The sequence below is a fragment of the Plectropomus leopardus genome, chromosome 3 (assembly GCF_008729295.1).
Source record: "Plectropomus leopardus isolate mb chromosome 3, YSFRI_Pleo_2.0, whole genome shotgun sequence".
Classification (NCBI taxonomy): domain Eukaryota; kingdom Metazoa; phylum Chordata; class Actinopteri; order Perciformes; family Serranidae; genus Plectropomus; species Plectropomus leopardus.
The window spans coordinates 26103662-26126959 of record NC_056465.1 but is presented as its reverse complement, the minus strand read 5'-3'; the positions used below and the strand labels follow the sequence as shown (position 1 = coordinate 26126959).

General features: G+C 40.1%; 1 protein-coding gene across 1 annotated transcript in view; it reads right to left on the bottom strand.

Moving 5' to 3' along the window:
* The window catches only part of LOC121938502 (zinc finger protein GLIS1), a 99716-nt gene extending 76418 nt beyond the window's left edge, over positions 1–23298 (bottom strand). Inside the window, exons 1-2 of the mRNA XM_042481743.1 lie at positions 23168–23298; positions 22693–23025 (exon numbers count right to left, since the gene is read on the bottom strand). Coding sequence (XP_042337677.1) covers positions 22693–22978 — 286 coding nt within the window. The 5' untranslated portion in view covers positions 22979–23025; positions 23168–23298. The remainder of the gene's footprint in view (positions 1–22692; positions 23026–23167) is intronic.

Genomic DNA, 23298 nt, shown 5'->3' with positions numbered 1-23298 from the left:
TAAACATGGCGATTTAGTGCAGAAGCTGCGTTTTCCCCTTTCGAACAATAGGCCTCAGTTTGTCTGTGTGCCCGCTCGAGTCGTACCAAAACACAGCAGACGTCCCTCTGAAACTGTAGTGAAACCAGATCCATTTGTCAAACATCAGCATGGCCCTCTATTTGTCAAAATTACTATAATAGCACAATAAATCCATACCGTTGAGGACGGCTGGGTTAGTAAAACAGCTTGTCAGACAGAAGTCATTTGAGATGATGGCTTTATCCTCATGTTGAATTTTATTCTATGTGGCAAAGCAACAAAAAAGAGACTCCTGATCACACTTTTCCCCTCCATTTTTGATGTCTGGATTTTGTCTTTATATTGCAAAACCTATTTATGTTGAGATTTACTTGACTACTTTTAATTTGTTTGATGCAAGTTACTATACCTTTGCAGCTTGTTGAGTAACCTGCAAATCTAGAAGAAGAAAAGCATGATCAAGTAGCTAAAAAGGTGGCCAGCAAGTTAAGATGGGAATAAAAAAGGTATGTTATGTTGAAATAAAGAAATAATGTTGGCTTGCCCCTGTAATTTGAAGATTTGAATTGGTCAGAGACCCCTCAGTGTGCTCTGCAGTGTACTTCTGGGGATGTTTTCAGTGCCCAGACATACCCAGATACAAGCCCCCTTGCTTTCATGCTACTCTACGCTGACACAGGGAGAGACTGACTGAGATGGAGACAGCTGCCCGGAGAAAGACAGGTTTTTCCAGGTCAGTCTTTGAGATTATCGTCTTCCTTCTGCTTTGAATTGGTGTATTTTCAGCTCACAGCCACTTAATACACTACTACTTGTCTTTTGTTTATCAATGGTCAGCAAGAAAAGTTTGTACAATGTTTACCATGTTCACTTTGCATGTCAGCATGCTAACTAGGGCTGGATAATATAGAGAAAATCAAATACTATGATAGTTTTTCCAAATACCTCGATATTCATATTGCAGTTAAATTGCAGGTCTGACTTTTGGTGCTTTAACAAAATATTTACACAATGAGATAAATAATCAGCAGTAATGTGGCTATAATGACTAAGAGGGTAAAGACAGGATTACAGCCAGATCACTCTGGTAAGCTGAGAAAATTACATAACTTTACAGCAATACAGCCTTTAAAACCAGGAAAAGACAACACTTAGGGGCTGCTCACACTGAGACACGTCTCCAGAGAAGCGCTGCCAGTAAGGCCATGGTTCCCTGTGGGACAGTGCGCCTGTCAGGTGCTCCTCTCTTGCTGCTGTGCGACGCATTTTTCTTCTTATTTATAGGCACGCATAAAAGTTTAAACATTTTCAACTTTTCCTCTGAGGGCGCAGAGTCCCAACGTTTGTCAGTGTCACTTTTGGCCATGCGCACACAGCTCCGCTCCACAGGCGCTCCCAGATGTTTTTCCAGATGCACTTCCATGGCATCTTTGGAGCGGCCGCGCTTGGCTTGATGCGTCTCAGTGAGATCAGCCCCTTAAAGTATCCTGATATCCAAACTCTAAGACCATATTTAGTGTCATCACGATATCAATATTATATCCATTATTGCCCAGCCCTAATGTTAACATTTGCTAGTTGGCACTAGATATAAGGCACAGCTAAAGCTGATGGGAATGCCATCACTTTTGAAAGTATTAATAAATCACAGTATTGGGGAAGTTAAAATTTTAACTGATAATGGTACTAGAGTCCAAGTTAAGAAATGACTTAAGTGATTACTGTACAACTCATCCGGAGGAGAACATCTGTGCCAAATTTCAAGGGAATCCATTCAATAGTTGACGAGATAATTCACTGAAAACTGCATGTGTGAACCTGGTGTTGGCGATAGAGGAAAAGTCAGGGCGTCAGCAAAGTCATTCATCTTGTGGGCAGCATTGATCTGAATGGTAATCCATCCAATAGTTGTTGAGATATTTCAGTCTGGACCAAAGAGGTGAATCGACTAACCGACTGACCAACCATTACCATCCCTACATCTATGCCGCCTGCATGACTAAAAACAGGCAGCAGAAAAGCCAGCTCAGCACTGAGCTACGACATCAGTTAAAAAGATTCACTTCATTTCTTCATAAGTGATCTCAGTTATAGAAGCATCTCACTCCAGAGCAGCCAGATACTTTTTTTACTTTGTTAGCCTGACTCGTCTCTGTGCCAGTGGCCTGTTCGTTTTGGTCCGAGAGGCTGTCAGTACAAAAGTCACAGTACTCTTTCAGTTCTCTCCAGCCAGCACCCAATATTTACAAGGAATCCCAAATCTGTGAGAGAATTCGATTGAACACAGATGGCAGGAAATTCCTCGGAAATGACAGTGGCCAAACTCAACCACAGAACATGAGAGTATCTTCATGTAGCAGACGCATCGAGGCCCGTCTGACAGATATTCGCTCTTCTTCTCGCCTCGCACCGCCTCCTGCCATCGATTACAGTTTGACAAGAGTGGAGATTTATATGACTTCTGTAAAACAAGTGATCAATTTGCAGCAATTACTGTATATTTCTAATGGTTTAGAGGCAGCAGTGGGAGAGAAGCAAATGAATAGTTAGGAATCAACGTCTGGAGGAAAATTCCCTTGATGGTCGGTGGTCCAACTCAGAGGTTGAATTTAAGTGATGGTAATTAGATCACATTCGAATGGAGCAACATTTGAAAATGATTATTTTGTTACCTACTCACAGTGCACATAACCTTCTGTTATTCTCAGAGGGGATGCTAGTTGTTTAAAACAAGGGCCAAACCAGATGTTCTGGGAACCAAAAGAGGAATCCAATTTCACTTCCTACTTCTTTGTTATTTTTTGTTGTTTTAGCACAGGCAAAATAATGTAATGTTACTTTGTGAAAAGGATATGTTCAAAGCATGCATAGTAATTGCTTTGGCTTTTGAAGTTTCCGCTTAAAGTTGAGGCCAGTGCTTCTCCACAGTGTCTGTCCACAAAGAATATTAGCTAGCCAGAATGATTGGGGGTTAACTCACCCCCAAAATAGAGCTCTTTGAGGAAAATGAGGGTCTCAAAGCCCATAAATTTGCTTTGACAGCAGAGGCACAGAGGGTACGCTTTTATTTTGATTTGATTACTGGTGTTTTTTCATGTCACCAGTTTCTAAACCCTTACATTTCAGCTCACAAAGTAAGCTGATCTACTAAAACATAATGCACTAAATCCTTCTACGTATCCTCAAAGCAACAAGCAACATGTCTTACAAAACAGGACACATAAGAACAAGTACATGACAACAATGGCCAGCTGCTTCAGAGAACTGTTGTATGATATATCGATTATACTCAGTGTGTTGTGGCTTGTTCCACATGGGTCTAAAATGACTTTATCAAGAACATCCAGTATATTTTGTCACATCATTTTTTAAGCCACCAACATGAGACTCGCTTTGTTGTTTCAGTTTTTCTGCTCTCTCCCTCTCACGAAAAAGGGGAAAAAAAAGACTCACAAACACAATAAGTCACACACACTCCTTCGCCCATCCATACTACTCTCTCCTGGGGGAAAGTGTGTGCAGGCGAGGCGTGTGTTTTTGTATCTGCAGGGCTCCAGTGCACGACTATTTATTCACATTTTGTGACCATGGAGCACCAGTGCGACATTCACATACTATTCATATATGAACTGGAGCGTTGTTTGTTTCCAGCTTACAATGAATTTATCATCGTACTCAATGGTGCACTTTCTGCTAACATCAAACTGTTGACAAACCAGGTATTTTTGAAAAAAAAAAGCACCAGTGGTTCTGCTTTGATTTATTTAATTTTAACAATACCTTACCTTTATTAGAACAGTACTTTCTTTGACTTCATTATGTAAGTACATGAACTTTATTTTATACCAGAAGCTACTTTAATTTGTTGTTACTGTAGTTATTTAGTAGTTTAGTTTTTTGGTAGTCTACAGTAGTTGTGGTGAAATTTCAAAATACTGTATAAATATCCTGCATCACAATATAGCCTAGAAAAAGCATGAAACATAGCCGATATTGCCAAGCCCTACATACAATAATTATCTGATGATGCAATGCAGTTTGGTCATAAAGTGACTTTACTTGTTGACAATGTGGTTTCTCTTGTTTCAGAAGATTTTCTTCAAACAAGTTTTCTTGAAATAAGGACAATAGCCTAACTTGTTTTAAAAATCGCGACACTATATTTAACTGAGTATACTGATGACACTTCTGACACAAACAGCAAAATGGTTTATATTCTGCAACTGATTCAAACCAACAGTGAAGAACTGTGAAAATGACCTGCTACTGCTCAGCAGTCAACATCCACCTCCGAAGGGCATTAACTTGGCTGAAAAATGACCTCCTCCTCCTCTCAGAGGGCACCACAGTATTGGGGTTTTCATGAATATACAGAATAAATAAGAGAGGGCCCCAGGTTTTCCACTGAGCAAACCTGTGTTGAGTTTCAAACCACACATACCTAAGGAAGTCAGCAATACCGTTCTTTTATTGTGTGGGGAGTCCTCATTCACCAAAGGCTTTGGCACTGAGGAGACCACCCCCCTCACAACCGCACACACGCACTCACAAACACAGATCACACATAGCGACAAGCACATGCTCTCTAGGTAACTTGAGATGGACAGTCCAGCAGACATTATATATCACCTCACATCAAACAGAGCTCCATAACGCTGCCGTGCAGAGGAGGAGGGGACTGCAGTTCATAGTCAACCTCTCATCTCTCTACGACCTCAGGAAGAGCGCACTGTTGGCCACCGCTTGAGTAGCGATGATATGACTCCTGAGCCCCCTGTGGTTACAGTGACTAAAGCGCAGTGGGGCCTGTAAAAACCCAAAATGGTACCAAATGACACCTATGGAAACACATTCAATCTTGTGCGGTGGGAGGTCAATACACAGCTATTTACACAGACAGCAGCACTGTGTGTTGGAACGGACAGGGCCACCATCAAAGAGCTTTATGAGCAAATATATTCTCACTGCGTAAGCATTTTAGATGTCCAGGCATTAAAGCCCTCCTGTGTTTTCCCTTCTCTTGTTTAATGGCTGTAATAAGATTCCTTTTATTATGATTTCTGCGCTCGCTGCGTCCCTTCACCACGTGAGTCAGCCAATGGTTATGGCCAAATTGAGACATGAGTTTTGTCTTGGTATTAAAACGATTTGAGAGTTGGAACGTGTCACTCTATTTGACTGTGGGTCGCTGCAGCACTTTCAGTGACGTCACAGTATCAACAGTACATGAACAGGGATCAGTATGACTGAATTCAGTACTTTTAACAAGAACTCAACAGTGTACTGACACATGTGGGACAAAGACATACAGTGCAAAGAGACATGCAAGTACTGTGAAAAAAGGCATTGGCTTCCCACAAAACCTATTTATTCTTTGCTTTGTACAAACTAGTTTAGTTTCTAAAACATGTTTTGTGAATGACTTGTACATGATACAAAACGTGGTGCATTAGGGGTGAGGCGATATACTGGTATTGATCATAACTGTGATATTTAAAAATATAATAGGAATATCATGTTAATAATGCACATATGGCAATACTGTGGAAATAATACCACGCCTCCTTAATCATATCTGTTTTTTATTCGTTCTTGCTTTGTATCTCTCGCCCAACACCATCCGGTTGCCTTTTCATCATCCATTAAATGTAACTGGTCTTTTTGTACGCTTCTCTTCACTTCCCCAAAACTAGTATTTTGAGTGTAAGTAATTTGCCAAAAAAGAGACAAAACGCACAATAAAGAAAATATAAGATAAATTTGACTGTCTTTTTTTTCTTGTTTAAATTTTTTTATAGATATCGCAATTATAACGCCATTATTAAAGATTTTCTGATGCCATTTTGTTCTTCCCCATACCAATTCTGATTACTGACCTTGAGTATTTGCCATTTATAGATCCAATACCATTGTGTTAAAAAAATAAAAAAATAAGAGCTGCACACTACTAATCCTGTTTGTGTAACGGCATAGGTCAGGATAAACCCTTTGTAAAACATAAGGGAATAAATATGATGAATGAACACCACAGAGACTTCTTTTATGATCTAGTTTGACATTTTGCTAACAGCTAACAGCACACCTTTAACCGGAAATAACTTCTTAACCACTGTAAAATGGCAGTTGCGAGTGGCTGCACAGAGCAACTTGCTGTGTAGGCCCTTTGTTTTAGACCAGCGAATAATTCATCTCTGGAAAAACTCAATTCCATTTTCGGGTGCGAAAATATTTTAAAGTTTATCCATAAATTAAGTGGTATCAGATTGGTGCATAGACTTGTGTCCTCACCAATACCCTGTCCAGCATATAAGGAAGTATCTGATGCATTTCCAATACTGGCATCAGAAGATCTCTAGTTAACGTGACCTTTTTGGCTATAACTGTATAAGAAAAATCAGATAACATGCAACCCTTTTAGTGCATTATACAAAAGTAACCACTACATGGCACCTATTAAAGTGACCATAATAATGTGGGGAAAACAACACATGCATGACCTATTTAAATTTACCAGAGTTCACAAAACATTATGTGCTTTTACAGTATATTACACAGCTGAAGTTGGTCCGCTTTAATGTGACATAAACAACAACAACTAAACTCAGTAAATACTACATCTCTTCATATAAAAATATACAAATAAATCCATGTAAAAAAATAAATATACAGCCCCTGGTTTGATTCGGGAAAGGAAACATAAGTGCACGTCTTTCCCCCACTCCCTCATTTGCTGCCATCTCTACCCTTAAATAAAACCAAAAATGCATCAAAAGAAACAAGTAAACAGGAACGTCTCTGAGTACTAAGTTGATTATACATGAACCTGAGTGTGATAAACTCAAAAGTGAAAAGTGAAGGTTGTGAGCTGATACATTTTTGGATGCCTGCGTGGTGAGAAGGAGCCTAATCAGACGATAACGAGCAGAAATAAAGAAATCGTTCTTCATCATCATCTTGGCCTCTGCCATGTGTGTTGTTTGGCTGCTCTTGGCCCGAGAGTGTTAGGCTCTGAATAAAAAGGGAACCTCGAAGGGCTCTGGCCTGTACCATGTGTCAAGCCTTTCACATAACCTGGCATTCATTGTGAAGCTCTTTTACGAACCATAAAAAATATTCATTTCGCCCCTGACCTGTTTTCCAATATAGTCTCCAAACCCATAAAAGGGTTTGCTTTTCATTTATTTTTATTTGAAGAACTTTGAAATGCAAATGTTTGTTTCCTTGCACGTAAAAATTGAGAGAAGCCATCTTAAAAGAGAAATTTGATGTGAAATATGAATTCTGGCCATTTTACATCATCCCTAACATAAACATGCGGGTTCTCAGTGCGAGTCTTTTTGTGCTGTTAAATGAGTGTACTTTGGCAGGCTGCAGTGTACATATACTGATGCTTTGCCTCTCTCGCTGGACTCCTTCATGACTCAGAGCTCTTGAGGCTTGTAGAAGACTGGCATCTTTACAGTGGCCTAGATTGGCCATATTTTCGTGTCAAATAACAGGTCTGGCCCTGTAAAAGTGGGCACTGTGGTAAACTGTGCATTTACATTTACAGCTAAAGCTATCAAGGACATGGCTAACAAGTCTTGTTGACTTTGTTGAATTGTGGTTTTAGGAGCTATACATTAAATGCGTCTTTCGCTGCAGCCCTTAAAGTATTTCTTCGCTGAGATTCTTTTTTTTCTTTTTTTTTTTAATATTGATTTGATTCAGTTTATAGTTACTGTGTTGAACCTCCGATTTTAGTTGGAATAAAAAGCTGCATTCTTTAGAACAATAATGACTGTGTTATTGCAAAAAAATTGTGGAACATTTATTGTTCCCAGTGTATCAAATCATTCTCAAAAATTTGCAAATAATAAAAAAACACACATACTGGCAATTTATGCTGGAGGCCAGCGCTACACCGCTATTTATGTGCAATCAGATACAAGTACCAAGACAAAGCACCACAGATGCATAAAAACTCCTCAAAAATAAACTTGAATTATTCATCACTATGCATTATGCATCAATGCAATTTTAAATGCTTAAAAAATACTTTGTATATTTCTCAAAGACGGCGAGCTGCAGTTCAAGTGGTGATGCTTAATTCAACGTGTCAGGCATGCCAACTGTTCCATGTGCAAAGTCCGACTCTGTGCCCAAGCCTGGCAGGAGTGTTTGGTGTTTGTTTGCAGCCTAAAATGGTCAGAAAATGTGGCGAGGCCCACATAAACAGTGACAGTGTTTCAGAAGATGAGGCGGAGTCACGTCCGATAAGTGTTGGCGGTACTGTAGTGATAGAGCGGGGCGGGCAATGCGCTTCAAAGGGTTTTCTTGGAAACATGGAGCGAGCGGGGATGTGGGACATCGATGAAATTTGACACTAGACAAAAAGGCAAAGTTTCATCACCTGGGTCGTCTGGTAAAAATATTTGTTTTGCTTTTTCTGGTCAATCTGGCAAGACACTGTGATGACGCAATTTTGTTACCAAACCAGCTATCATCTTAATCGCTAAATGATTCATTTCAAGCCAGACAATAAAATCTTGGCTGTTTAGTTTATAGTTGTCAGTGTGAATTGTTACGTGCTGATTTTGGTGATTTATTTTCACAGTAAATGTAAAACACAGTTTGGGAGAAAAGAAAACATGTCAATTCCTTGTACAATATTCATTTTTTCTTTGTTTTTGTGGCTTTGTATTATGGAAAATACTGCAGCTTTTCACAATGCAGCACAGTAACAATGTTAAGCTTTTATTTATGTAGCTCTTTTCCAGCTCGGACAACAACGCACTAAATGACAGATTAAACAATCAAACTCTCGTTCAGTGCAGTGATTCTATGCTTTTGCTCATTTAACATGTCCTGCATCGTTTTCCCAACGAACGCCGAAAAGCCTGTAACACAGTAGGCCTGTGTGTTCCTCTACAGGACGGCAAACACACTGTCAAACTCCATGGAGCGCTGCAGAACGCACCGGGCTGAGTAATGCTGTGGAACAAGCAGCAGGTATTTGTTAGTTAATCAGCGTTTGACTTGAGCTTGAGGCTGAGGTTGCGTTCAGGAGCAGCAGGGCTGTTTTGACTAAGCCATCTCAGTGAGGGCCCAGTCATGGAGACTCCCAGCATTTGTTTGAGATTAGCGGCCTAGTCCTGATGTACTGAGCTCGGGTCAAGCAGAGTGCAAGGCTCGGACGTGAGGCGAGTTTCACCCTATCTTTCCCATCTGTAGCTCTCACACAGCATATCTGCTAGTCCCGGGTACATGAGACACGCTGAATAATGTGATTAAAGGTTTTGGAGCTGAGTTTGGAGTTCGCAGAGGGGAGTTGTTCCTTCAGTAAGCAGCATTTGACAGACAGTCACTAAGGTCATGCCACTGAGGCATTTACAGCATATACAAAGTAATAAGCATATCAAGATTGTCCTTCTTACCCTATATACACTAAAGTCTCCTATTCTGCATACCATCTGTGCACATTTGTGTACCTTCTGTGTGTCACGCTTTGGTTGGTTTCTATTGCATGGGAGTGTGCTATCAGATGTGAACGCTTCTAGTCAGAGTATCTATGCTAAATAAAGGAATAACAATAGCCCACATGCTCTCAGCCTATCATTAGCCAAAATACTAAATGAAAACCAACTGTGTGGGAACAATAAAATAATTTGTCAAGGGAGAAGGGCGCAGATAAATTCTGCAAAGCGTTTTCCAATTGGCTGAGGTTGCGATACGCTGGGCCAAGTGCTCAGCACCTGGCTGTCACGGCTCTGACGCTGCCTAATTCATTTAAACTCTCAAACACATGCCTATTAGATCACTGTCGATATGAGCTGAAAGTGCCTGATTAGGCTTTTTATCGGTATTAGTCAATGCTGTGAGCTGACTTTTTAAGGGCAAGAGTTAGATAAACAGAGAGGAGAGAAGAGAGAAATCAAGCTTTCCTCTCTTTTTTTTCACTCCCTCAATCTGTGCACTAAATCTGTGACTCAGCTTTAGTGAGGACACACTGGGGAGAAAGCCAGGTACTCATCCCAAATATTCTTGTCAAAAACTCCTGGTGATATATAAAAGACATTTCCTGCTACAGGAATGTTTATTGGTTACTAAAGCCGTGTGAACCCATGTGAGTTGTCTGTGTGGATCCAAGACTCTCAGCGTATCAGCTTTAAGGTACGCGATGCTCCTCTTGATGGGTTTTGGCTTCTTCATAAAGGCTGAACGCTGAGCTGAGGGAAACGACTGTTAATGTCAAGTCAGTGAGGACAGCTACGCGCTGGTTCCCATTAGACTCATATCTGTTAACTTTCATTTTTAACATAGCCTGCCCACAACCGCTATCTTTATTAAATATGACAGAAATCAAGGTTTGGAAGGTCAGACAGGTGGCGATCCAAAGCAAACCTTTAATGGATAGACAAAAACAGACATCTACACTAGGGATGGGAACTGATAAGATAGCAATGCTATTATTGATTTAGCGATTTTTTTCTAATACATTTTCCGTGTGGAAAAAAGTAGGACTTTTTCTTTGCCCATTTTCCCTCCTGATTCAGCAAGCATGAAAAGGGGAGCTGATGGACAAGTCGAGCTAGCTGTAGCAACTGTCATTATCCAAAATGGATGAAATAAGAGAATACTTGTACAGTATTCATTTTCATCTAGTTTTTTTTAGTCAAAGAAAAATTCTGTGAAGCCTGCCTTATGTCATTTGTGTATACATATACTGTATATACATATACATATTCAAATAATATAATTTTTTAAAATTGTTTTATTGTTGCAATTTTCCAGTCAATAAAAATGTTATGTATAGTTTTGTGTTATCCTTTAAATTCTGTCTGTTTTTTTAATTAACATAATATATTTACCCTCAGTCGCCGACATGCTGCTAATTTGTAACACATGGATTGAGTGTCACATACACGGTGTTCCTGAAATTTAAGCCCATGTTGCTGTAGAAACATGCTTCAGCACATTGGCGTTTTAAATACATTGCCAGAAATGATCATTTTATAAACATTACAAGCAGCACTGTCACCTTTTTTAAATGTATGTGTGAAATGCAAACGTGCATTCTTTCATCATTCTTTCATAATGCGCAACTGTCAGAAAAACGTGCTGAAATTTAAAAAAAAGGAATGGATAAGCTCGAAGGCATCAAACCCCATACAGCAATTTTACATAGTGGCCAAACTGTGGAATTACAATTACTGGGTCCTTCACATTATGTCTATGCGCCCAAAAATACTTTTTCTACACAGACTACATGGTCAATCAGACATCTGTAAATAAGCAGATACATTCTTTGAGCATAACAATCCCAAAATAACGAGTTTCTCTTGTGGGATTTGATCCATTTGTGCTAATAATATTTTGCATTTAGAGTATCACACAATAAAACAATTTTATATTGATTCAAGTCAACAGAGGGCTAAACCGAAAAATTATCCACTCAACCAGCAAAGGTCTCAAGTGTTTTGCTTGTTCTACTGGCCCAACTATACAGAAGCAGATCAGAAGATATTGGTAAATTTGCATGCGGAAGTCGAACTTTTCTAGCTTCATGCACCACTGCGTAACTTTCTTAGGAATGAATGGGGCCCTGTCTCTGATGCTGTCTCCATTTGTCTCAATACATAATTGGGAAGCATCTGTTTCTGATGTATTGGACTATTTGGAATCAGTTCTCAAGTGGAACTGGTTCTTGATCCCAATCCCTATCTAAACATATCCAAACACCCACAAATGCACAAATACAAATATGCTAGTCAATCACATATACTGTGTGCAAATGAACTAATTCACAAACAAACATAGATGTCAAGTATGTCTTCAAGTGTGACAAAGCATTAAATGACCATATCTCATTGGTGACTGATTCAGTTCAAAAATATCAGTTGGTCAGCATTTACTTTGCCAAGTATTGAGATTTCTTACTTTCATAAACAAAGCTACGTGTCCTGTTTTGGAAACATGCAACACACTGGTGACCAGTGTTGCAACAGATTTTATTCTCAAGCCAAAAAAAGCTAAAAACAATCACATTGTGCACTGCGGCGTATTAACCTCCTCACTAGACTCTTCTGTTGGATCTCTGCTCTAATTAACTGGCAAAAAGTGTGTGTACTTTTATTAACTTTTCAAGGTTTTCCTGTTCAGAGTTCGTGAACCATCATGAGTCCATTCTGTCCTCCACTTTGACCCAAACATCAGCACACATACAAGTACACACACTGTCCAGATCTGTTCACTAATAAAACTGCCAACAACGAGCCCCATAAGAGATCCAAAGTGTCCAACATGATGTTTGTGTTAAGCAGTGTATTATAGAAGCCGACTTCTGGGTCTTGGGGGGAATGTTAAGCATGTTAATGAAGAGTGCATACTGAGGCTATTACTCAGCGTAATATGGATCCGTTTAACACACTTATTGCACAGCCCATATGAACCATATGAAGAAAAGGGTGCTACATTTAATCTTGGCAACAGTAAATCAATGACGAACGTAACTGATTGTCTTTAACAAAACTGCTTAAAGAAGAATCGTTTCCTCATTTAAGATTCAAGGAGAACTGTAAACAGAATGAAAACTGCCCAGCTTTCTCTCAAATGCAATTACATGTAGACAATGTGAAGCAGACAGATACTACAGGAGCCAGAAGATAACAGATGTATCCACTGTTTCCAGTGAAAATGCCTGAACAGAGAAACCAGCTTCTCTGTGAGCTGCGGTTTTCAGCTCCAGAGGGTGAAATCAAGCAGGCATCTCTGGTAGGCAGTGACATCAACGCGGCAACTACAAACCAATGTCATCTTAGGTTCCTTCAACACCCTGTGAGACAATGATCAGCTGTGTCACCAGAAGAAAATTTTGGCATTGTATATTTTTGCAAACCATAGATATGTCACATTTGTATGTTTCATACCTATCATATCAAGATTTCTGTGACATGGCATATAAGCTGACCTTGTCATTGGGAGGTAGAGGACACCGTGGATGGCGTGTCACTTAAGCCAAACGCCTGCCGAGCTGCAAAACACTGTAGACCACACGTGAGACACTGCTGATTTTCCAGGACTGCTGCCCGAAAATTGCTTTTTGTTTGTTTATTTGTTTTACAGAGACAATGCTGCTTACCCTCCCGTGATTGTGGCTTGAAAAGCGGTTGTTTTTTATATTAAGACATAGTTGCTTTGCCTGCCAGGATTGTGACCCGAAAGCTTTAATTTATTTTATTTTATTGTATTTTATTCTAATTTCATTTCATTTATTTTTAATTTAATTTAATTTTTTATTGTATTCTTAATAGAAATATTGCTGCTTTTCCTCCCAGGGTAGCAGCCTGGATAGTGGTTGGTTTTTACCGAGACACCGCTGCTTTTCCAGCTGGGAATGCGGCCTGAGAAGCGATACCGAGATTTTCCTCCTGGGACAGTGGCATGAAAAGTAGTTGATTTTTACCAAGACATCACTATGTTTTCAGCTGGGATTGTGCAACCAAAACCAGGTATGTTTAGGTCAGGGTGTTTAAAAAAGAAATATACATGATCGAGTGTTTTTTGGGCCTAAACCTAACTACACGTTAACCGCAGAGTTGTTAAAATGTAAGGAACAAAGTTTCAACATATTGGCTACATAATAATGTCCAAATGTAATCTATCAGTGGTTTGCAGACACGTTTATATTTCAAATTTATTCTGGTGGTGGGGGGTGCAATGATAATAAGAGACACTGACATGTGAATAGACAATCCCATGATTATCTGAGAAATGGAGATAAATATGAATCAACAATGCTCACTCTCTCCCCTTTTTGTCAAAATGCCCTTTAGGCACTAAACCTCCATCTGTCTGTAGTTGTAGTTGGACTACTACCAGGTGTTAGGGTGTGTGAACGAGATGAAGCGAAGCATTTTAGGGAAAAGACATTAACTTTATCAAACCCTTAGTAAAATAATACAAGTATAAAGTATTATTGTCCTGTTCGCTATTTAAGCACTACATGGGGAGTTCTCATACAGAAGATATTCCCACACAATGAAAAAAACTCGCTCCACAACGTCACATCATGGGAAATTGCATCTTCTTATCACATACTTTATCTCCTTGCTCTAGTATTAGCCCACTGAAAAACAGCCTTCTCTTTCAAATATAATTGTCTGTAAAAAGTCTGTAAAAATAACCCTGAGCATTACAGATCACAGCGCTGGCATAGAGCCTCTAAACTTTATTAACATCCAGAGTCGGCCTGGCGAAGCTCCCAGCTCCCTGAAACTTGGACTTACTAAACGTTAACCTGAACAGAGCACCAGCCTCACTTTCCCAAAATCTTCTGCTTCCTCTCTTCATGCAGCATTGTGCTGTCCAGATTTGCTACTAAAAAAGAAACATTTTGACAAATCATCAGTCCACCTGCACTACAATGCCGCCTGTGTGTGCTGACACTGGATGAACGGGATGATATCACTCTCTGCACTGACAGAACCTCAGAGGGCCCCGACTTCAAGCAGTACATGAGCTATAATAAATTTTGACTCAAAGTTTCGCTTGCCAGTGCTTTAAAATATATCATAGAAAAAATAATTCAATAGATATTGACTCTGTGTGATGAAACTTGGCTCTCCATCTGGGACAATAATGCGTACAGATCTGTATCTGCCAAAGAAGTAATGCACATATGAATATCTGAGTCCACATCTCGAGCAAGTTGTCACGCTCATGGTTTGTGATTGATGTCGACCCACATCATTCACCGGCAAGCCCGAGTACTTTTTCTTTAAGCAACCTTTATCTGTCGTTCCTTTGTGCACTTATTAGTGCTGGTAAGCAGAGCTAATACAGAGCAGGGGCTGGATTGCATTGCACATGACTAGAGAATAAGTAATTCTTCCAGAATGCTGGGCTTCTATTAACAAGCACTAATAAAGTATATAAACTGCACTATTAGACTTTATAATGTCTTTCATAGTCCTCTGGGGCAGCGCCAGCCAATGGTGCAGTGAGCTGACTGGGCACTGCCCCGTGGCAGCTTCCTGGCAGAGATGGAGAGAGAACAAGAGGGAGGATAAAACTCAAGCTTTTTGGCTGCTTTCTCCTCCGCTCTAATGAAGGCATTAAAACAGCCTAGGCTCGCATCATGTTTGCCCGTTTGTTTTTGACCACTCGGTTGAAGCCAATGTTTGATTGGCTGGCTGATTAATCTCCAACATGACCAGCCTCGTAAAAAAAGGGCCATTTCAGACACCATTTAAACAAGAATAAACTGTTTGCTGTAGCAGTTTTTAAATGATGACCTGTTTCCAAAGCTGTGATGCACACTTAGTACATTCACAACACGTAATAGTTGCTCACATCTTGATCAAAATGGGATAAACTGCTGAGAAAGTAGTGGGATGTACTCATGGTGGAAAAGATTAAATGGGAGCCTCCTCATGATTGAGTCAGACGTCCAAAACTGCCCCACACAAACAATCTGCGTTCTTGCAGCTTGTTTAGCAAGGTCAGTAAAGCCCTGATCCTAATGGCCACATCTTTCTCCTGCTACCTCTCTCTCTCTCTCTCTCTCTCCAGCTGACAGCTGCGAGGGCCCAGTCAGCTCTGGCAGAGGCAGCGCAGCGGCGGACGGCCGTCTTAACTGCCACAGTCAGAGTGGAGCGGATTTTTCTTTGATGAAGCACAGCAACGTTGGGCCAAGAACAGCAAGTGGCACAGCCGAGATGTAAATCAAAAACCCACCCGTGTGCTAAGTCATACACAGAGAGGTCTGCGAGAGGAGTCGCTGCTGTCTGAAAATGCATGAGTAATACAGACTCTATAGACATGTGGTCAGCTGTGGCATGTCTGTCCATGCGAAAAGAATCAGACAGAAGTCTCTTAGATCGCAAATAGTTAAAAAGGTGAAACGATTCACAAAGACCTGGCATCTTATTCCCCTCATCAGCAAAAGTGGAGTGTGTGAAACTTTGTGAGTACTTCTCAAGGCAAGGTTTAGACTAAAAATACATTTTTATGATGACACATCTGAGCCAACTCTGCAGCTTTCTCTTGATTATACTGAGGCCCGGAGCACATTTCCTCTGGTATTCCAGTGATATTTCGACACTTACTCAAACCAGATCATATTTTTGCTCTGTGACTGACTGCTTGGATTTGTTGGCAGAAAAAAAAGTCCGCATTCCTCTGGTTGCAGTGAGATGCAATAGTCATACCACACTGGTCACATAAGAATGAGAACATCTGACCTGACCGACACATGGAGAAGGAGAGCGAAGAGGTGGTGGCGCTAAAAGTTATGCGTTTGTTTGTTTGTGGCTATACACGCACATGTTCATTTTGCAGCCTCAGAGGACTAATCAGGAGACACTCAAGCCGAAACAACCTCTCATAAATCTCCTCCTCCTCTCTTTGAATCCGACCTCAGTCAAGTTGATGCAACACTCTTCTCTTCCGCTGCCACTTATCTCCCGTTTCCACAAACGTCATGCGTGTTCCCGGCCAAGTTTGATTGAGGTGATTCAGCCAAGCAGATGCCAGACCAGGGGTGTTCTCTCACTCTCCCTCTCTAGTGGCCGTGACTCAGGAAGCGCTCTCATTCCATTACCCAGCATTCCCTCCTCAGTGTCTCGGCCAGACAGAGGTTTACGGGAATACCGCTGCAGAATCATCACCGGGCCTCGGCTTTATGAATCAATGGAACATGCTGCAAACATTACACCCTGCAACACCCTTCCCAGGCAGCACCCTCGCATTTGCCCATAACTCACTGCTGAGCTCATGCAAGACGCAAAAAGACGTGGGATGAGGCGTTCTCTTTGGCTCATGGGAATGTAATGACTGGTGAGAAAATTTGTGGGAAGAATGTTACTATCACTACTTTGATATACATAAACAGGCCTGCATGTAGCTCCACATGATTTAGAGGCACAAAAGCTGAAAGAGAGGGCGACTGATTGTTTGTTTCCTGTTGCAACATTCAGTCTAGAATATCATTGGATGCAAACTGACAAGAAAAAATGATAATCTCTTCACAATCTGGTAAAAAAAAAAATTGCTCGGTTAACCTCGGCCATGACACTAAGTGTTCCACAAGTTCAATAAAAGGTCAAATCTCTTTTAACAGAAGTGACAGCAAAATGTTTCCTCTGAGGGTTGACCAGTCTTTCACAACATCTGGGAGGAACAGCTATAACCTTCGTGCGCTGCTACAACTTCTTTGGCATATTGACCGACAGTGACGCTGAGATCGCGGTTACTCTGTCAGACTTCAACTGTACTAAATAAATACAAATGTTGGTGCTCATGTTGACGCATTTCCTCCAATTTAGCAAGGGAAGAGAGTCTGCTTTTAGAGAGGAGGGATTACATTGTTAATATCAAAACTTTTATGGACAAGTGTAAATGTGAGAGTGGCAGAAAAACTTGGGCTGAATTATATGGAGAAAATAAAATATAAAAATACTTTTTATCAAATACCTCAATGTCAAAATAAGTGTGACAATATTGGTGGTGCTTGAGATTTTTGATATACAGTCATTTAAGTAGATATAATAATAAGTGGTTAAAGAGAAATAATAGGGCACCTAAAACAGTCTGGTAAGTGTAGAAAATGACGTTTCTTTACCGTAATGCAGCCTTAAAGACCTGAAAAAGGCAACACTTATGATGATGCGATACAAAAAATCTAAATGATGCCTACTCTCATATCAACCAACACTTTTAGATGCCTGTGTATCTGTGATTTTGGATATCTTTCATTGTTGGATTTCTCAGCTTTGCTAGAGAATTTAAAATAATAAAGAAATACGTTGGGCACGATGGCTGGTATTCTATTCACAAATGCATGCACACACACGTACGTGCGCACACACACACACACAAAGCCTAATGCATGTTACGTCTATGCTTCAACAATATATAAAGAGAAACAACACAATACTTGTAAATTTTAAACCAGTATTTCTAAAATAATTCAATGTGCAACTTTAAGCCAGTTTAATACTTTGGTATAAATCATTGGTGTGTTAGTGTGTATCATCCATACTCGTCCTGACTTTAGCAATGTAAGTATTGCACCTTATTTACACCTTACTGTTGTCTAGTTTTACATTTTACACTCTACTGTGTCATTTTAGTCAATTTGTATATCACATTCTTTGTAGTTGCACTCTTCCAAATTTGTATTGCAAATGCTGCATAGAAATTTCCCATAGAAAATTCATTTCTATCTTATATCTTATCTTAAAGATTATTAACCATCTTTTTAGTGTGTACTAAATAAAATTTATGTTGTAGGCCTATAGCTTCTTTTGAATGGCAAAATGTTATATTCTTTGTGAAGGACATGATTAGGACTGGGCAAATTAGCTTGCTTTGCAGTTTCAAAAATCTCCTGTAAAAATGTTGAAGGCAAAAGACCTTTGGTTTTCCCAGGCCGTCTTATCAGATTCTGGACTTTAAATTTTTATTTCACAGATATATTGCCAAATCAGATTATGACGCTATAGTGAGTTATGGATTTAGTAGTTTCCCCGTGGAACAACATCATTATAATGCTCTTATTTACTCCACAGAGCCTTAATCTACAAAATTAAAGTCAAACAAGGATCGATTTAAGTTACTAAAAATAAAACAAGGTGTGACTAATATAACTATGGCCAGAACTCACATCTAAATATTTGCACTGCATCAAGTGCTGAAAAATTTTCCCCGTTTATGAATCCATTTGTGACATTTTCTCAAGACTTAGGCTTTAGTCTCTTTGGTCTTTTCAGCATTAAGGAACAAGTTAGCAAAGCACTACTTCTATTAAACCATCACTTAAACTCTTGAATCTTTCAAGACTACTGTTAAACCCCTGATTCAGCAAATTGGGTACAACAAGTGACAACTGGCCCGCAAGTCAAAACCAAAAGAAAATACTGAGAACCAGGACGAATAAATAATATGATCTGTGCATACATCAAAGCCAAACTTTCAGCAATTATCAGCCTGACATTTGCAGTAATTTAAGAAATTCGAAACCGCTCGACACAGCTGAAGCAAACATTTTCCCAGAATTATAGCTGTATAAACATTTTATGTGACAAAAATCTGAAGATTTACTCAGATGAAAGTCTCCAGACAACTACCCAAAGAAGCAACTGGAACTTCTGGATATTTTTAATATGAACACCAGCTCTTTGTCTGTTAGGCTGAGCGACATAATTTTGAGTACTTTGATGATATTTTTGGAACATTTATATTATCAATTATTCTTCGATATCAGAATTTCTATGAAGAGATATTTCTCGCTTTTAAAGTAATGATGAAATCCAGCCCACAGAGAGGCTACAGAGAAAATTTATGCCAATTCTCCACTCCTCTTTCCAGAATGATAATAATAAATAAACCACAAAGTTTGATCAGAATGCGTGACTTCACCAAAAGCACTTAACGTGTTTCTCTGTGCGCACGCACAACCAAAACTATTCACGAGCTACTGCTAAGCTGTCATTAAGCGTTTGACACAGGAGAGGCTCAAAGCGGGGCTGTAATGGTCGGTTGTTTCTCATAACAGTCAGATTATCGCCCCACAGTCTGACGTCTACAAATGCTGCAGGGGAAAACACAGGAAACTAAGTCATTTTGAGGAAATTCAACATTGGTGCCAATGCCACTTCACCATGAAAAAAGTGTGTGTGTGTGTGTGTGTGTGTGTGTGTGTGTGTGTGTGTGTGTGTGAGAGAGAGAGGGTGTGTATATGTGTGTATAAGTATGTCAATGTGTGGCATGTGTGCTTAGAGTATGTGTTCAGCATTTGCTGGCACAGTGTCCGTACGTATGTATTAGCAAGGTATGTTGGTGGGTTTGTGCACTTGCATACAGGTGTGCATATATAAATATTGTATGTGCATTTTATAGAAAACATGATGTGTGTTGGCAAAAGACATCAAGAAATAGCCATAGCCATGTAAAAAGTTCCGACAATGATTAAATCCAAAATCCCATTACTCATCTCTTTACAGGCTGAATCAACAGACAGACCTCTGCATTTATCTGAGAGAGGGAGTTTGGGACTCGGGCACACTCCTCTAACTCAAACATTTCCCTCAAATAAGCTCACAGCCGAGGCAGTTTCGTCCCGGCCAGGAGAAACTTTAGTAAGGTATCAAATGATGCTAGAGTACACACTTCATTCAAACCTGATATTCTTTTTCAAGAGGGGTCAAGTGTTTTTCTTTGCAAGCTAAATATTTTCTTTGCTGGTGGGCACTAATATTTATAGCACAGTGGACTCGCAGTGTAAGGATGATCAGCCGCTGTTCCACTCACAAAGAGCAATACACATGGTTTCCAAACCTACGCACCAGGTGTGACACAGGTCACCCGACTTAAGTTAAAGAAAAATACAGAATTATTGTCCTCAGATTTATGCTGGGAACATTTCTTAAAATGTTAAGACACGGCAACAGCGAGGGTGCAGAGAAACAGCAAAGGATTTCGATGAAATGCAAGTTATTTTTTCATTCAGGATACCTGGCCCGTAAAAAATTGAAGCCTGTATCCAGAGTCTACTGAAGCAAAGGCACTTAGCTCTATTCACGCTTTCTCAATCACTTAATTATACAATTGTAAACACACATGGATGCACACAACAGACATAAAACATTTACATACAGCAAAGATCTGCAATTATAGGAGTAATTACAAAATCAACAGAGCATCACTGAATGTAAATGTCTTTGTATACATCGTGGTACACTAAGCTTCCCTCCCAAAAAAATACCCTACATTGACATTTGATGAAACATCAGCAGTTCAGAACATTTTATCACTTTTATCACTGACTAATCTTTCATATTTTGAAATCACGGCGTGCACGGTTAAAGGTCAAAAATCTCCCGTCTGAGGTAAGTTCTTCCTCCAGTGTCTCACTTCCATCAGGATAAATATTACAGTCTGTGTTTGTTCAAAGATTCCTTTCAGTATAAATCTAAAGCAATGGTTGAGAATGCAGTTTAAACTCCAGCTCTGTCCCCGAAAGGGAGTATGTAATACGATCAGCCTCAAATGAGGCATGATACAAAAGACTGATGAGTACTGAGATCACTTTCATACTCCATGCTCACCATAAGAGACTATAAAACAACACAAAACGTCTGGAAAACAGTGCATATTCATATAGGAAAGAGAGAGCAACACTAGGAGTGCAAGCTGAACTGAATATAACTGAAATATTACAATAAAATATAATGTGACAATGTATAACTGCCTGATCATGAATGTGTAATGTCTTGGTGTGTAGTTAAATCAGTATGTGCATAGATGGAGATAGATGTTTTTGCACTCCAAAAGGAGGCTTAGAACTATTTTAATTCATAAACCCACAAGATATTGAAACTATTAAAATATCACTCAACCGCGTCACGGAGTCAGAACCAAACAAACAGATACTATGTGTCTGCCTCAATGTTAATCTGCCCAACATAATCCACAAACGCATAACACATCTTGCATTCCCACAATTTACGGGAAGCGAGTTCAAAAGCGTTGCAAAGACAATGAGACGATTCATTCTGGTTCGGGATGCTGGGGATGGAGGGCTGAGGGCACAACTGTGCTCCAAGAGAACTCATAAATGCTGAGACACATTCGGCAGACATATGGTTTGTGTTTAGCAAGAAGAAACAATAATCAAATCCGTTGATCCTCTTCTTGCTGCAAGGATGATTGCTAATATAAAAGTCTGTTCCGTCTAATCATAATTTAGGATGGGGCTGTAATTACCTCCGCCCTCTCACAACAACACTCTGTCTAAACAGGATGGAGCAGGCTTCCACAGAGACTCGAAGCCCAGTTTCCACTCTGGATGCTATCTATATGACAGTGCTCATTTCATCTATGTAATTGTTTTCAAAGTTTTCGCTTTCACTGAGGAGCCGATGACGAAGTTTATTCTACTTTTTTTAATTTATTTTTTCTGGCAGGGACTAATTCAAGTGAGCAATTTCAGCATATAGAGTTAATTACCTTTAAATGTAATATTGTTCCAAATTTCAGAAAGAAAAGAAAAACAGAAAAATTCATATAAACCTAATCATTCTTATAATTGTTGCTTAAGCTGTCAAAATGTCAAGTTGACATGCTTTCCCATATTGAATTAAATGAGCCAACATCGCACCAATCCTCTCTAAACTAAACGCTGCCATGCCTTGTTAACATCCAAAGGAAATGCACACTTGCCTGGCAGTTACTCCACATACTGTACATCACTTCACATGGCCTTCGTGTGCAACAGAGACTTTGATTCTGGTGTTATTTATGAATTGGCTGAGGATCCAAGTGAGCTCTGGGTTTAATTAACAGCCCTAATCCACAACTGCAAACAGGGCTCTCAACACAAATACACAGTACAGCTGCTTCAAAGGATGCTCTGGATGAGACATATGGAAGCAACATTATTTTGGATGATGGCTTTTATCTTAAATAACCTCAAAACTGCTAATTGGTGAAACTGGCAAGATTGACACTCCTGCTGTTTGAATTTGTTTTTCTTACCCTCAAAGTTTGTTTTAGTGGGAGCAATAATCATTATAACATCAAATGCTTATTTATCCAACAAGTTTAGAAATCAATCAAGTTTAAAACCTCCAAAACACCTCGACAGCATCAGTTAAAGAAGAGTGTGCGCGTGCTCACATTTGGACCTACCTTGCACGGGTGGGAGAGAGAGGCATGAGCGCGGAGCTTTGGCTGACAGATGCGCTTTTTCCTCGGGCGCGCTGAGTCTCTTCGGGCTGGCGCAGTTCGTATGAGTTGGGGAGTCATGGGAGCTCCGGCAAATCTGAGATCCAAAACCAGCGCTCCCCCCGGCACGCCGTGTGCAGATGTCCGCTGTCTTGCTGCCGTACACGGAGAGCGACAAGCCGGTGAAGTCTGTGAAAGTTGGGGTCTGACAGTGGCTCACCATCCCGAACAGCGCTGAGGGGTTCTGCATTGATGACTCGGCTTTCCCATGCGGTGTGCGGCCGCTGCTCACATTACCTGCGCGGTAGGAACAATAACTAAATCACAATAAACTGCATCAACCGTCTCCCCCCCGTACAAACACGCATTCATTTAAACAAGAAGGGTTAAAAAAACAATGGACAAAACGATTAAACTCCAGGGATCTGGTGACACCTACCTTATTGAATAAGCCAATGAGGAGGAGATAAGTTCTAATTGCGCACATCAGCATGTTTATTAAACTGGAGGGAAGAGCATCAGCGAGCCTGATCGATAGCATCCTCTCAGTGAGGAGCAGTCATCAGCATC